General features: G+C 34.2%; 1 protein-coding gene across 11 annotated transcripts in view; it reads right to left on the bottom strand.

Annotated features, from left to right (window-relative positions):
• ANO5 (anoctamin 5) overlaps positions 1-16,772 on the bottom strand; it is a 94,068-nt gene that overhangs the window by 19,631 nt on the left and 57,665 nt on the right. For all 11 annotated transcript variants that reach the window (XM_034932290.4, XM_034932292.4, XM_003830452.7 and 8 more), the window contains 8 exons: positions 13,068-13,202; positions 12,593-12,698; positions 12,428-12,488; positions 7,921-8,072; positions 5,711-5,785; positions 3,728-3,950; positions 1,173-1,342; positions 428-525 (listed from right to left, as the gene is read on the bottom strand). In XM_034932290.4, coding sequence (XP_034788181.2) covers positions 428-525; positions 1,173-1,342; positions 3,728-3,950; positions 5,711-5,785; positions 7,921-8,072; positions 12,428-12,488; positions 12,593-12,698; positions 13,068-13,202 — 1,020 coding nt within the window. The remainder of the gene's footprint in view (positions 1-427; positions 526-1,172; positions 1,343-3,727; positions 3,951-5,710; positions 5,786-7,920; positions 8,073-12,427; positions 12,489-12,592; positions 12,699-13,067; positions 13,203-16,772) is intronic.

Below are 16,772 nucleotides of genomic sequence, written 5' to 3'. Positions count from 1 at the left end.
ATTTTTACAAAGTTCACCTTTTAGTAATATTCAGAAATAATACACAGCATGTAGAATAAACTGCAGAGAATATAGCATTTAGATGTCCCAGTGAAATCTTCACAGGAAAGAAAAGTAACAAAAATGCAAATTTAAAAGATTGTGTTCCAAACATTATATTGTACCTCATAAATATAGATAATTATTATTTGTCAAATAAAATTTTTTAAAAACCTTGCTAGCCATGGAACCAAAATAAATAAATAAATAAAAATAAGAGTTTATATTACTTTAATGCAACCTTCACTGTTGATTAAAAATAAAGCTTTCTTTTGGCTTAAACATTTTCTAACAAAGGCACCATGGTAATCAAAAAATTCCATCTTCTTCTAGAGGAAATATCTCATGGTTACTTAAATCAAATAAAAAGCTTGTAAGTCATACATACGGATAAATGGCTTCTTTAATGTTTCCAAAAATCTGTTTCCCGGTCATTATAATGGTCAATTGGGTTGTCAATTCTATAAGACAGCCTCCAGGATCACACTAGTCAGAAGCAAGAGGGGAGAAAACAGAATTGAATGATCAAAGATGGAATTTTGCAACACCTAAAGGAAACCCTAAACTATAAAATTAGAATCTCAAGGTTTTGGTTGGAAGGGTTAAGATATATTTAGCCCAACAGTTCCAAACCTGATCACAGACCAGTGCCAGGCTAGCTGCATTAGATTCATCTGTGAACTGTGTTAAAAAACACAGATTTCTGGGTCTCATTCTTAGAAAATTCTGAGTTCTTTATATCTGGGTTAGGGTTGGGAGTTGTTATATCTTCCATTCTCCACAATTTGGAAGCCATGGATCTGTTCTAACTCTACTACCCATAGTGGAACCATTTCTACAGAAAGTAATCAGTCTTCCTTTGCAGGAAATTTTCAGGAATAAAGAACTTATGTCATTTTATATTTCATATTTTACTGCTAAACCATAGGCATAATGTAACTTCTTGCTCAAAAATAAACTGAGAAGTTTATCAAATGACAGGATTCATCTGTGAACAATACTCTCTGTGGATAGAGTCAGTGCCTAGATATATTTTGTAATTTTTTAGCATGTGAATCAGTGCTTGGCACACAGAAAGTTGTTAATACTGAGGTATTGAAGCTACACACCTCAACTCTCAAGGAAATTCTTACCTCTTCACTTCTCCACTCATTAAATAAATATGTGTATTTTCCAGGATAGCCTACGAACTTCCCTTTAAAGAAAGCTACGTAGAAGCAGGATGAGTAAAAATTTACAAACTGAAACAGGAACATTTTCAAGGTAAGACTGCTCTCATACTCCTGGTATGTTCGAGGAATTTCTGTTAAGTAAAAAAAAATGTTTAGTGCATTTTCTTATTTTTTTCCTTGAACTTCGTACTCCCTAGGACAAGTGAACATCTAGTCACATCATTCTGGGAGCCTATAGAATGCTCCCTATTCTGGCGATAGTAGGCCAATATTAAGTAACTATGGATTTGTGCTAGACTTTCTGTTACACATTTTGTATTAAACTAACCACTGGAAAAGCCTAGGAAGCTGTTGTTACCACAGTCAGAGAGACAGCATTCTTGTCTTGGGGTTACACAGAATTTGAAATTCAAACCCACATGATATGGTTTGGCACTCTGTCCCAACCAAAATCTCATGTCAAATTGTAATTCCCACGTGTCAAGGGAGGGACCTGGTGGGAGGCCATTGAATCATGGGGGTGGTTTCTCCCATGCTGTTCTCCTGGTGTTGAGTGAATTCTCAAGAGAGCTAATGGTTTTATTTATTTATTTTTGAGACAGAATCTCACTCTGTCACCCAGGTGGAGCACAGTGGCGTGATCTCAGCACACTGGAACCTCCGCCTCCCAGGTTCAAGCAATTCTCCTGCGTCATCCTCTCGAGTAGTTGGGACTACAGATGTGCGCCACCACACCTGGCTAATTTTTTTGTATTTCTAGTAGAGACAGGGTTTCACCATGTTGGCCAGGCTGGTCTCAAACTCCTGACCTCGTGATCCACCTGCCTCTGTCTCCCAAAGTGCTGGGATTACAGGCATGAGCCACCATGCCTCGCCAATTGAGAGCTAATGGTTTTAAAGTGTGGCACTTCCCCATGCACTCTCTCTCTCCTGCTGCCTTATGAAAAACGTGTTTGTTTCCCCTTTACCTTCTACCATGATTGTTAAGTTTCCTGAGGCCTCCCCAGCCATGTGAACCGAGTCAATTAAACCTCTTTCCTTTACAAACTACCCAGTCTCAGGTAGTATCTTTATAGCAGTGTGAAAACAAACTAATACACCAAATAAGACTGAAGAAACTTATGCTCATCTCCAAACACTATCTGCCATGCTATAAGCCATTATAACTCATCTGTTTTACAATCAGGTTTAAAGAAAGTAAGCTCATGTCAAGGGCAGGGATGATTTCCAACAGAATTGTGTTGCCCTCTCATTAATTCAATGGCTATATTAATTTTGAAAATAATGTAATTAGCAAATAGTGGCAGAAACAATACACATTTTCCCTCTCCTTTATTTAAAATGCATGATCATGATCTGTCATTTAATGAATTCTAAAGATAACAAAATATTAAATTATCTTCACCCTGCAATAGAGGATCATGAAGCACAAAAATGTAGAAAAGTATGTTTTCCTGAGCTGATGATCTCCCAGTAGCATGAGCTGATCCAGCCAAATCATGACATTTTCAGCAATACTGGAAGAGTATCACAAATTATTTTAAAGACACAGATAACTCCCCCATTTTAGTGAAATGTAGCTGTATTCCTACAAAACCTGTAATGTGAACTTGATTTTTTTTCCCATTGAGGAAAATGGTGAGTTTTTAGGTGCTTTTAAAAGCAATTTATCTGCTATGATTTTCTCACTGTTGATAGCAGAGAAAAGTAAAAATGGGAGAGAACTCCAAATTTGAAGATAGTATATAATTAAAGTCTCATCTCAGTGATCATTCCAGCGCTGACTGAATAATGTGGTCTTTTGTTTGACGTCAGCCATGATGTCTATGTACAACAGATTCAAACGAGCTTGAACCCTGGAGAGAACACTCAGAGAAGAGGCTGATGCCTTGATTTGAGTTTCCGATCTTACTGCTAACTTGCCAGGAAAAAGAGCAGAAGCGACTGTGCTCTGTGCTGCTCTACTTAACTCAATTTCTTACTTAACCTGTGACCCCTTTCACTTTCCCCTGTGGCTTTAAGTAGAAATTTTAATATTTTAACAAGAAAATATTCCAAGTTCTAAGAGATAGCAGTAGAAAAGAAAAGCGCTAAAATTTAGATTTATTTAGGAGAAGCTGATGTTTCTGTTTTTCTCACAATAACTTCCAAAATCAATACTTTATAAGAACCATACACATGAAACAAAAATTATCTGTGTCTTCAGTAAAGTGATTATTTTTCTTAGGATTCAACTAGACCCATCAAGGGAGAATTAAGACAAGGATACTCAGAAAGATATATAGAGTCCGAATTCTTTTTTTTTTTTTCAGTTATTTTGCCTCTTCCTTTATAATGGACCTTGAATGGTGGCTCTTGAGCAATTTTGAAATAGCAGATATGGGTCTATTTATAGAGAAAAACTGCCTTAAAATGTGCCCTTTGAAAATGAACTCCTGGAGACCTGATCCAAAATAGACATATAGCATCAATAAGAATCATTCTTCAGAATCACACAAATGATTTGGCCAGCTTACCCATTTTTGTGATCCAGGCAGATATCTTTTCATAAAAGAAATTCAAGATCAAGATGACAATAAAGTTCAAGCATGATCCTGTGAGTGATGTGGTTATCTGAGGAGTAAGGAAGCTTTTGACCTGCTTTAAGGATGCATCACTTTCCATGAAACTAGCAAATGTAGCAAAGACTGACAGGCGGTACACAATTACAGCTACCATACTGGTGACGACAAGAGACATCTGGGAAAGGAAAACAAAGAACTGCTATTTGGGTCTCTGTATCTCTGTTATGAATATATATCTAACATATTGATTATTCTGTTCATCTCATTATATGAAGTTTAGCAGTTCTCATGTGCAAAGCAAACCAAGTCAGTCTCTCTTTCCCTAGATGGCAAGACATGAACACTGGCAAGGTAAAAGGGTTAGAGATAAGGCATATAGTAGCTGCTGATTAAGTCTAAAAGAGAAACGTATTCATTGCTCATCCTCTAGGCTCATCCTCTAGTAGGGAGTGGCAAACTATAGTAGAAAGCCAAATCCTGCCCGTGGCCTTGCCTGATCTTATCTGGTCCTTAAATTAGGAATGTTCTTTTGTGTTTTTTTCTCTTTTTTTTTTTTTGAGACAGAGTCTTGCTCTGTCGCCCAGGCTGGAGTGCAGTGGCGTGATCTTGGCTCACTGCAAGCTCCGCCTTCCAGGTTCAAGGGATTCTCCTGCCTCAGCCTCCTTAGTAGATGGGACTACAGGTGACCGCCACCACACCCGGCTAATTTTTTGTATTTTTAGTAGAGACGGGGTTTCACCGTGTTAGCCAGGATAGTCTCGATCTCCTGACCTCGTGATCCGCCTACCTTGGCCTCCCAAAGTGCTGGGATTACAGGCGTGAGCCACTGCGCCCAGCCTTCTTTTGCATTTCTAAAGGTTATAGAGAAAAATAAAGGCAATTATGTTCCAGAGACTATATGTGGCCACAAAGCCAAAAATATATCTGGCCCCTTTACAGAAAATGTTTGCTGACGCATGCTCTACATTGAAGTTAAAGATGTAGAATCAAGATCACTTATTTTCCTAAGAAAAATACATGTCAATATTGTATTTCATTTCCCCTCAGAATATTGCCATTAGTGCTCTAATATGCGTGGTAGTTTAGAAATTTATATACATTCTATATAAATTTTGTATACTTCCCATATTGCAAAAGCACAAAGATGGCTTTCTATCAATCATTAGAGAATTTTATTCTAAAAGTTGAGGAAGCGAGTCAAATTAAATGAAAACTAGAAATCAAAAACAGAATAATTTTCTGGGGATATACTCCAGAAGATTCCTCAAAAGAGAGTCCTGAATTAATGACTCTCCCCCTTTTATTTTATCACATCTCCTCAATGATTATTATGTAATCTAAGAAAACATATTTTTACTGTTTTAAAATATAAAAATAGTAGATTTAACAAGAAATGCTAAAGATAAATCATATGGGGTTTATGGACTGGTGAATCTAAACTATAGTCTACAACTGTCAATTACTTATATTTCAACATGCTAACTAACCTCTTAGAAGGTAACACTGCCTGTTTTCCTAAAATTAGATGCTAACTGTTAAGAGGGAACACATTTGGAAAAAGGAAGAGCAGGAAATAAGGTGGAAATAAAGATACATTCATGATTTTTCTAAAACTAACCAAAGAGCCTGGAATCAGAGTAAGTTTGTTATTCTGTCCTGATTTCAAGTGATCACTTAAATGAAGTGTCGTGAGAAAGGGAGGGACAGGCTTTAAGATAAAGTACCTCCTTTTCCCCAAGATCTTTTCCCAAAGTTTAAGTATGGAAAATCCATATAAATTACAGTTTATTTTGTATAAGAGCTATAACCAAGATAAAAAGACCAGGGAGGGAGAGGGAAAGGAAAGACTCAAGAGACATTGTAGGTAACACTGTTGAGATAGCTCATTTAATCAGCTGTTGAAGAAATTATAGCAATTTTTAAAGAAATGCTCACCCATAATGTCACTGTGGCTCCTGAAAGAAAGTACCATGGAATACGCGTGTATAGAGGCATGTAAGGTTCCATCTCCTGTAATATTGAAGAAATCACAAAGAAATTCAAAATCTCCCCTCTAAGTCAAGACTCCAAGCACTAGTCAATATCACAGAGCCCAGTTAAAGTAGGAATCTCCCAAAAGGGCCTACTATAGGTCATGGAAAGCTACATTATAGGAATGGTTCCTTCTCTTGAAGGAGAAATCTCCAGGCCTCCTAGATGGGTTATCTTACACATGATATGAAACATAATGGATATACACAATTTCCTAAATGCTGAATTACAATGTTCAGGGCCTGGCACTGAGTAAATAAAGTCAAATAATGAATAATGAAGGTTGCTACCTAGGTAGACATGATTTATGATGTTTAATGGTGTTATAATTTTATTCTAGTTGAATTGAATTACATTGCTCTGCATCATATTAAATTAGATGCTTTCTTTATATTTTTCAGATAAACTGTGTTCTTCCACATAGCTCAGGAGCCAAGATTTCCACCTTTAGTCTTTAGGAGTTATTAATGAAAGATATTGATTATACAGCTCACATTCTTAGGTGCATCAAGAAGTAAGTAGATTTTACCCAAAAGAAGCAAAAAATAGTAAAAAAAAAAAAAAAAAAGCTGTCAGCAGAAATCAAAATCATGTAATTCCATAACATAATATTTCACATTTTAAGAATTTTTAGGGTGGTCTGAATAAAAATAGAACTCTCAACAGGCAGAGTAGGCTGTCCAAGAGTCCTACAGACCTCAGAATGTGTGTGCATGTAGGCATATATGTCACTGTGTACATGTGTGTTCATGTGTGCACCCAATGTATGTGTGCTCATGCATGTGTATGCATATTTGTGTGGGTGCACATGTGTGTTCCCAATGTGGACTCAAATGTGACAGTTCTGGTTGTCCTTAAACACTGAAGAAGCACTGCAATAAGTAAAAAAAAAAAAAAACAGAAAAAAAAAACTCTGTTTCATGATTTCTAAACCATGAAAGCTAAGTGAAGCCAACAATTCACAGTGAATCAATACATATGGCTTTTCAACTGGATTCAAATGTAAACATTCAATACATTTTTTTCTGTTAATTTTTGGCAAAGCTAATAGGACTGCTTTTGTTTACTTTTTTATTTCATGAAATAGGAATGAACATCATGTCATTATTCTGTCAGTATCTTTTAATATATTTTCTTAATTTCAAACTGCCACCCACATTGTTAATGTATTTTCTGAGATGTTTTCATGATCTTTTGAGATGTTTTCATGATCTTTCAATGAAATTTAGTAATTGTTTAGTGAATGCCTAAATGGTGAAAATAATTTTAAATGTTATACTGCAAGAATAATTTTCTGAAGAGAATAGGGAATTCTATTGAAGAGAGTGTATTTAGGACACATATTATTCTCTTTTAAATAGCAGCAGGAAACACAGTGATTGTAGATTATGGGAAGATAGGGGCTCAAAAAATATGTAACCAAGATTCTGGTCTTTAAAGGCAAAGCACTTCCATTTTCACATGAAAAAAGTGAGGTACCAAAAAGTTAAACAACTCAGTCAAGAACATATAGCTGGTTTGTCAGCTAAGCATTCTAATATGTAGACTTCTTCCCCTATACACAAATACAATGATTCTCAATATAATCAGTTAAAAGGGGCCGTGTGAAGAAAAGTTAGTCTAATAAAACATAAGACCTCAATCTTAATATAAATACTATTTTAATTTTTATATATCACTTAGCATCATTTCAATGTCTGTACATTTATATGCAAAGCCCACAGCATACACATTATTTTCCTTTTTGCACTTAGTTTAATGTTATTATGCCTTGGATTTGTTTCCAAATAATTTAGTGACACAAAAGAGTATGAGTATGAATGAAACAAGATTGTCCATGAATTAAAAACGATTCATTCTGAGTGATGGGTTCATCCATGTAGTTCATTATATTTTTCTATCTACATTTGAAAGTGTTTGAAAATTTTCATATATATACATTCTATATATACATTTATATACATGTATGTATATTAGAAACAAGTAAAGAAGTTTATGTGATTTATATGTTGCAGAATATTTTAAAGGCAAAATAAACTATGATTATATGAGAAGAAACCTATAGCAGTGTGTCCATTGAGATATGCTGTCCGTTTCACAGTTTTCTAGTCTACCTTAGTCACTGCATTCAATTTCCTGTGTTTACACATAGCTTCAAATTCTGGTCTCAGCTGAAGCTGCTGCTGTTCCTCTTCAAAGTCCACCAGGTCCCATTCATATTCCAGTCTGGCTTGTCGTTGTTTCCAAAACTCCAAAAATAAGGTGACTATAGGTAAATAAATATATAAAAAAAGATATTAAAAAAGTTAAAAACTTTTTCAACTTTTCCCTTTAATTACTTTGGTTGCAGGATGGTTCACATGTTTCAGGTGGCTCTTCTTTCACTGTTGTGTTTGATTAAAACTTCATCAATTATTAGTATTGGCATAATATTGTGTATCCAATAATACACTGAAAAAAAATCATACAAAAATTTAGTTTCTTGGTCAGTGGTCCAAGCAAGAATTTTTTTCAGACATATTAATATATTTCTTCATTCAGACAATTTGAAGTAATATTTGAACTTAGCTTTTTATTAACACTGAAATATTTTTTTTTGCATGTATCTTTTATCTTTTATTGAAATCATTCAAGTCTTTGTACTGCTTTCTCAGGCTTGGGGAAATATACCTAGGAAGCATAAGAGCCGATCCCCAGCACAATTACTCTCTCTTTTAAACTACATATACTATATATACACACAAAACTTCAGCTTTCTTTTTATGTCTTTATTTGAGTCTCCTTCTGTCACCCAGGCTGGTCTTGAACTCCTGGCTTCTAGTGATCCTTCCACCTCAGCCCCCCAAAGTGCTGGAATTATCAACTTTCAATTGAAGAATATATATTTACAGAAAAATACATAAAATATAAATGTACAATTCAAAAAAATTCACAAAATAAATATACCCATATAACCAGCACCAATATAAAAAATATTCCATTACAAATGTATTTACTTAAATGATATACAACTGATACTTTTTCGTGTCAAGCTTTTTTTTTTTTTTGGTTCAACTTTGTTGCTGTGTACAGCGAAAATTAATTTATTTTCATTGCTGCATAGTGTTCGACTCTACGGTTAAATTGCAGTTCTGGTTATATATTCTTGGGCTGACAGACATTTGAGTTGTTTCCGGATACCTGCTATTACACATAGTGCTGCTGTGAACTTTCCTGTATGTATCTATTGGTGGGCATATACATGCCTTTCTGTTCGGATATACTTAGGAAGAGAATACTAACACCTCCAATATTAACTCATAATTGTATCATCTATAAAAGATTCAACTTTCTGACTCACTCTCTACCTTTTAAATAATGTAAGGAACTATGGATGATATCCATACATTTTTAAAAATCCTAATTATATTTTTATCATTACAGTCATCTAATTGCTCTCTCAGCTTCCAAAATATATTTTTCCAGTGCAAATATACCTATCATCTGACTGTTGTTTTTTTTGTTTGTTTATTTGCTCATGTATACATTGGCTTATGTTTTCCTTTGCTCATTATTTAAACTTTAAAGAAATATTTAAACATTTATTAAATGGGAAGAACACAGTAGACTAACCACTTAATTGTAAAGTATACAATTAATTATTGTGGACCATTAGTACAATGTTGTACAGACCTTATTCATCTTGCTTAATTGAAACTTTAAAGTATGCTTATTGATTAGTAACTGTTCATTTCCTAATCGTCCAGCCCTGGTAACCACAATTCCACTCTTTGATTCCATAAGTTCGGCTATTTTAGATACCTCATATAACTCCTCCAGTCAAAAAGTAATTCAGCCCTCCTCTGTACTCCCTCAGCATTTACAATGCACTTCTATGAAAGTAGACTTCAGATTCTAACCCAATTAGATTGTAACTTTCTTAACAACAGGTTATATTTCATTCACTTATTCATTCTATCATTTAATATTGGTTGTGAATTTCATAAGGCAGAAACTTCTACTCTACTCATTTCATTACTGCTGTATGCAGTAGATACATTGTTAGCAGGGAGAACAGTTTCATGAACTTGGTACTGTTAAACATTTTAATATTTGCTTGTTTGTTTATACTACAATAGAACAACTACCATTAATTTTAGAAGCAGTATTTGGTTACTATGGCTATGCAAGAGATTGGATGTCATATACATACTGCTAAAACTTTTAAATACACTAATCATTTAAAATTTCTTGTCTCAAAGTTTGTTAATGGTGAAGTAGAAATAAGAAAGTTGGCCAACATAGATGGGATTGTGAGATAAATTAATGATGGTACAAAATAGTTAGCAAAGAGAGTACTGTAAGGAAAGAGAAATGATGTGGACTAAAAACAAAATTGTTCCCATGATTTCTATGGACTTTTGTGATTATAAGTATATAGGAATCACAGGATTCATATATTCCCTGAAAAGGATTTCAGGAAATTAAAGGGACCTTTGGTTTGGGCCTTATAGATTATGCCTAAATAGGACTTGACCTTTTTCATTTTTAAGAAGGAATACAATTAGCATTTAAATTATTCATTTATTCAACATATATTTGAATACATACCATATGCCTAGCCCTGGAACTATGGAGATGAAAGCCATGGTGTTTGTCCTAAAGGAGCAAGTAATCTAGTGATGAGCCTGGCTTATACACAATTACAATCATGGAGGCATGTACACTCAAAATATGTCTTAAAATCAAGGACCACGTATGTGCATATTTAAATTCCTATTGCCTAGAATAGTACCTGTTCCAGGGTAGAAACTTTAAAAACTAGTTGCTGAATTATATTAAAGTATAAATAAAATGAAATCATTAAATTTCTGAAATGAAGCATAGGTGAACATCTTACATTATCTCTCAGTGGGGAACGTTTTCTAAAGAAACACAAAAACAAGAAAAACCATAAGGAAAGTTTTATGACCAGTAATATATATTAAAATGTCCATTGACTACGAATGAGATCAAATGTAAATTACAAACTGAAAAAAATATTTGCAATTTATGTGGCAGACAAAGGATTACTGTGCTTATTATACAAAAGCACATGTGAATCATAAAAAAATTTAAATACTTCAAACATCAAGGAGAGCCAATGGTCAGTAAATATTAAAAATGTGATCAGTCTCACTTGTGATCAAGTAACTGCAAATAGTGCTGTAGGGTGCTCCACACACACCCACTCCTCTATTTATGATGTAATATAAGGCAGGTGTTGGTGCACAATCTCTCTCAATGGAAACAATGGAAAATTCTCACAATGTATTTGTTTTAATCATGCACCTATCATTCATTTTTGATTCCAAGTAATGAGAGGTAGGATTTGGCAGCCTCATGAAAAATTGATGTATATACAACAACTTACAAAAACTGGGGTTGCTGTTAAACCATTAATAAGATTTCTAGATTCTTTGTTCTCTCTTTGAATCTAGGCTGCTCTCTTTAGACCACAGCAGCCAAGCAGAAATGAGAGAAAGCCATAAATCCCTCTGCTTTGCATACATACCTACAAATTTTGATGTTATTTGCCTGGATAATGCAGCCCTTGCCCAGTTTTTTTTTTGTTTTTTTTTTTTTTGAGACGGCGTCTTGCTCTGTCTCTCAGGCTGGAGTGCAGTGGCACAATCTCGGCTCACTGCAAGCTCAGCTTCCCGGGTTCACGCCATTCTCCTCCCTCAGCCTCCCAAGTAGCTGGGACTACAGGCACCTGCCACCACGCCTGGCTAATTTTTTTTGGTATTTTTTAGTAGAGACGGGGTTTCACCGTGTTAGCCAGGCTAATCTCGATCTCCTGACCTCGTGATCTGCCCACCTCGGCCTCCCAAATTGCTAGGATTACAGGCATGAGCCACCGTGCCTGGCCGCCCTTGCCCAGTTTTGAATGGCACATATTTGTGTTTGTTAGAGGTGTTTTTTAATTGGGAAAAATCTCTAATTTACACCCAGGAACTCCAAGTTTTGTGATATATTTTAGACCAGTCTTTAGGTCTCTTCTAAGGAAGTTATTCTTACAGAAAATATTTTCCTTGCTGATGATAGGAAAAACTTCATGACACTAACTTTCCAACTGAAATGGTTAAACTATGAAGTCCTGGGCAGGGCATTTTCAAAGTTAAGGGAAATTCCATTCTATATGAAGGATTTTTAATGAATGAGTGTGGAAGTGGTAACTATAACTAGACAATTTATACTCAAAAATGTTCATTAGTCCTCAAGTTTTTGATCTGTGTTCCAGTTTGTATACATGATCAATATCCTCCAGCCACAAAATATTTGTTTAGTCTCTCCTGAATGAAGTATTTTTTGAGCCTGTTTTTAACATGGCACTGAAAGACAGTGGGAAATTAATACATTTGATGTTTCAAAAATTATGTTGTCTCTTAGAGAAATGAGCTGATGTTTAACAAAGAACTTTGTGGACCAAGAACTAATGGCCACTAATATGCACTCCATCAGTATATTAATGCTAACAAAGACACAATGATCTAAAACCACATTTGGTATGTAAGATATTTCATCTGTCATATGTTATATGGAGGCAAAACAACACATTAATAGGAAGAAAGCTGTTTCTTTATGGGACTATTTACTCACCCCAAATTCCCATGAATATTGCAAAGAACACTGTTGACTCATTATCAAACAAATGGGAGAACTGTAAAAATAACAATAACAATATCACAAAGATAATTTAGTACTAAATGTAATAAAAAGGAGGCAAATTCCAAGTCTTTTCAACATGTTACAATGCATACATACCTTTGAAGCCAAACACGTACTATTTAGTCTCCAATAATCACACACTTGATCACAGAGTGGGCACATGATCATCTGACCACCAATCTCAGGGTCACAGATTTCAGTGCTGCAAGAGGAACAGCAAAGTTATTGAACAGTGATAGGTGTTTAGGTAAAAGTCCAAGCTGTTCTTATTAGAACAACTACTTATATAACTTCTCACATATAACAGAAGGGGCAATCAAGCAGCAATTTCTATAGTGGGTCAAGTCATGCTTTGAGGAGTAGACTTTTCAGAGCCCAGCTTTAGAAACAGATTTTCCATAAAGCACCAGGTGAGAGGCGACTGTTATGTTTGAGTAGCTTTTGGAAAATATCAATTATCTGCTGCTATAAGGAAACATTCTGAAGGAAATGCCAGGGAAATAATAACAACAACTTCATTTGGCACAAGATAAAGACGTTTTCTCTATCTGGGCAACTCAGGTGCACTTACCTGCTTGTGTTATGTTCCATTGATAATAAACCATAAATAAAACAAGCTAAGCCAACTACAGCTGCAAAGAATAGCATTTCTGTGTAAAATCCAAGAAAGACAAAATAGATACCAATTTTTTCTCCATAATAATTCCTGCGAAAAAGAGTAAAAACAGAATCAGAATATGGAAGAATGTTATAGTCTGGAGAGCCTTGATTTTGTATTCAGACAGGCATATATTCTAATTTTGGCTCCACTGCTTTCTAGACATGTAATTTTGGTGAAGTTACTCAACTCTCTAAACTTCAGTTTCCATATCATTATCATGTTTTAACACAAGATGGTGCTTATGCCATACTGCAAGGACTGATACAAGGATTAAAAGGGATAACAGATATAAGTAGAAAGCCAATTAAATGGAATTTAAATTTAAAATTTAAATAAGATAATTTGGAAAGCCTCTGTATTATAAAGAGAATTTAAATGGTTTTTAAATAAACTACAGAATATTCTACAATGTAATTTCTAGGAATGAACTTAACAAATCAAAACCATATCCAAAATCTGCATGGACTTTTGCTTTATCTCTCTAAAACTGAAAACATTTCTCTGACCGCATTGTAGATATACATTTCCATCTTTCTCCAAGTTTGAATCTTGGATGTTTACAGGATTGTGACATATGCAGCAGGCCAAGGAATTAAACATGACTACTTTGGCAAAAATTCTATGAAATATGCAGCCCAGCTCTTGGTTTTCAAAGAATTGAAAAGTGACAGCGTTTATCGGCACAACATTTTAATTCTCACAACCAAGTGTTTTGTTTTTAACTTAGTACCCATTTAGGAATGAGAGAAAGTAGTTTTCTCCTCCTCAGAAAGTCAGGTTTTTTTGTTGTTGTTGTTTAACCTGATTAATCTTCCTCCTTATTCATATAGATCCCAGCTCACCAAATCTGTGAGTCTTTCCACAGTTTCCTAGGCAGAAAGATGTGATACCTTTTGTGTTCTAGTAGCATGCCATATGATTCTGTGAAAGTACTTAATATTAAATTGTAATTTCTATATATGCTTAACAAGAACACATATCTGAACATAAAGGTTATAAACATTTTTTCTCAATGAGATTTTAAAATGTATTTATCATATTCAATATTAACTTTATTGAACATCCCATTCTTCATATTTCAACACTCTTAATATTAATAGGCATCTTTCTGTTTATCCTGTCTTTTTTCATTCTTTTCAGTGATGATGAACATTTTTGCATTGTTAATTTCCCTAATTTGGTTTTCCAGATCACTATAAACTTGAAATTAAATTATAATGCCATCATATTCCCTTGCTAATCTGCCATTCACAACTTCCTTAGCTTACTCAGAGTGAATGAACTTTGTTTCTCCCAGTATTTTTCTGAAAAATGTAGAAATTATTGTAATAGTACATGACATCAAAATCAGAAAAAGTACAAAAATATATTTTATGAAATTTACTGTTTACCATGTCTATTTTTAATGTTTTAAAAATGGCAGAATCAATGTTATTAGAAATATAATATCAACATTATTGCTATAGACTTAACTTAAAAATTCTTTAAGTATTCATAAGGAAACTGGATATTTCAACAATCTTAGTTTTAAAGTACTACTTTTTTCTCCTTTTCAATTGTCACGTCTTATTCCTTGAGCATAAAAAACAAAATCCCTCAAGAACTCTAAACCTGTCAAAAAAAGAAATTGCTGAGAATTTACTAAATGAAATCAGGTAAGTATTTACTACATGTGGAAATATACAAATTATCTTACTAAACTTTGGACTTGGGTATCTAACAGTAACAGATTAACGACTAAATAATCTTTCAGGATCTCAGAAAGCAGGAGATATTTCTTAGATTTGCAATATGGTAAAAATGCATACATTATTGAAATCACATTTAATATTTAATTTAAACTATCTTGTTAGTCATAACTAAGAAAATAAGAGAAATCTAATAACATGAGACACTCTACAAAAGCTCAAATATAGGGAGAGCCTTCTTTTGAGTATTATTTTTTAGAAAAATATGCCATATATTTAAATTTATGATCTTTTTTAACCTGTCCATTTTAATTATTAGACTTTCAACTGATCTGTGGCACTGCACCATTTAACACAGCATCTGATAGGTAGATGTGTGTTAGATACTGTGTGAGGGGACTGCTCTCATTTTGTATTTCCAAGATGTAATATTTAGTTGAAGACATAGTAAATAATCAAAAGAATGATGATAGAATTAAACTGAATACAATCTTGATAAATCAATCAATGCAAACATTTTTTTCTAAAATGACTTATTTTTATAATGAATCCATAAACATCTGAGAAACTTAGCTTCAGTATTATCCTCACATTGTAATAACATTATCTGTACCACACATATATTTAGTCTATGCTATTTAGTATGTGGCAGTATTTCAATTTTGTTTCTAAGCATTAACATACAACATATGGATATCAAAAAAAAATTACCTGAAGTGTAAGCTGGAAGGAAAAAAAATGAGTTGATAGAGCTGATGTGCCAGTGATCGGTCTTCAACTTTATATGCTCTATCAGCCCATTTTTCTCAATCTTAGCATTGCCATTTTCCCCAAAAATATTATCTAATGTGACAAAACTATCTGTGCTCAAAAGGCAGAAAAACCACTTCCAGATATCTGGACATTAAAGTGATGTTTGGTATAGAGGTAACATGAAATATGTGAAATCTAGGAACTCAGATTCCTATAAACTGTATCTCTTTCTAGACACCCTATCATTCTGTCTTCCTTATTTTTGTCCTCCATATCCAATAATCCATTAGGTCCAATAAATTCTGTCATAAAAATATTTTTTCTAATTCATAGTCTCCTCTCCTTCCTGTTGTCAATGCCTTGAAAAGACCTCCAAAATTTATTGCTGGACAATTTTAACAGCCTCCTTACTTCCCTGAGTTCAATCTTATATCCATCTAAATTATCTTTTGTTTCCAATAAAATGATGTTTCTAAGAAAAATTGAGCAATATCCTTTTCTTCCTTCAAAGCTTCATCTTTTTACTTCAGCATTGTTCTTCAGGATTTTGTTCCTGGTGAACATTCAAATCTTCTTTGCCAACACTCCTACATGAAGAACTAAACACACAATGCTCTTGTGTGTTCTCTTTGCCTGAGATATTCTTTCCTAACTTCTTTCCCTACTATACTGCTACTTATCTTTCAAGACATAGTTCAAAAGCACTGTGAAGCTTTCCTAGAGGTTGTCATGAAGATAGGTGCTTTTCCCTCTGTATTTTGTTTGGAGTATTACTGTGCTGTAACTAATATGCATTTGTGTGTGTTCCTGCAAACAAATTCATGTTAGGAAACCACCATCTGATTATATTTGTAGGCACAGTACCTGTAGTGATGCTTAATAAAGTCTCATTAAAAGAAATGTGTAAATTGTAATTATGCATATATGAATAAATTCTTTTCTTTTTTGCTTTTTTTTTTTTTTTTTTGAAACAGGGTCTCACTCTGTTGTGCTAGGTTGTAGGGTAGTGGTGCGATCTCGGCTCATCGCAACCTCTGTTTCCCAGGTTCAAGCAATTCTCCTGCCTCAGCCTCCAAAGTAGCTGAGATTACAGTTGTGTGTGCCACCACGCTGGGGTAATTTTTGTAGTAGTATTATTATTATTTTTTAAGTAGAAACGGGGTTTCACCATGTT

The sequence above is a fragment of the Pan paniscus genome, chromosome 9, assembly GCF_029289425.2.
Source record: "Pan paniscus chromosome 9, NHGRI_mPanPan1-v2.0_pri, whole genome shotgun sequence".
Taxonomy (NCBI): Eukaryota; Metazoa; Chordata; class Mammalia; order Primates; family Hominidae; genus Pan; species Pan paniscus.
This window is presented reverse-complemented; position numbering and strand designations above follow the sequence as displayed.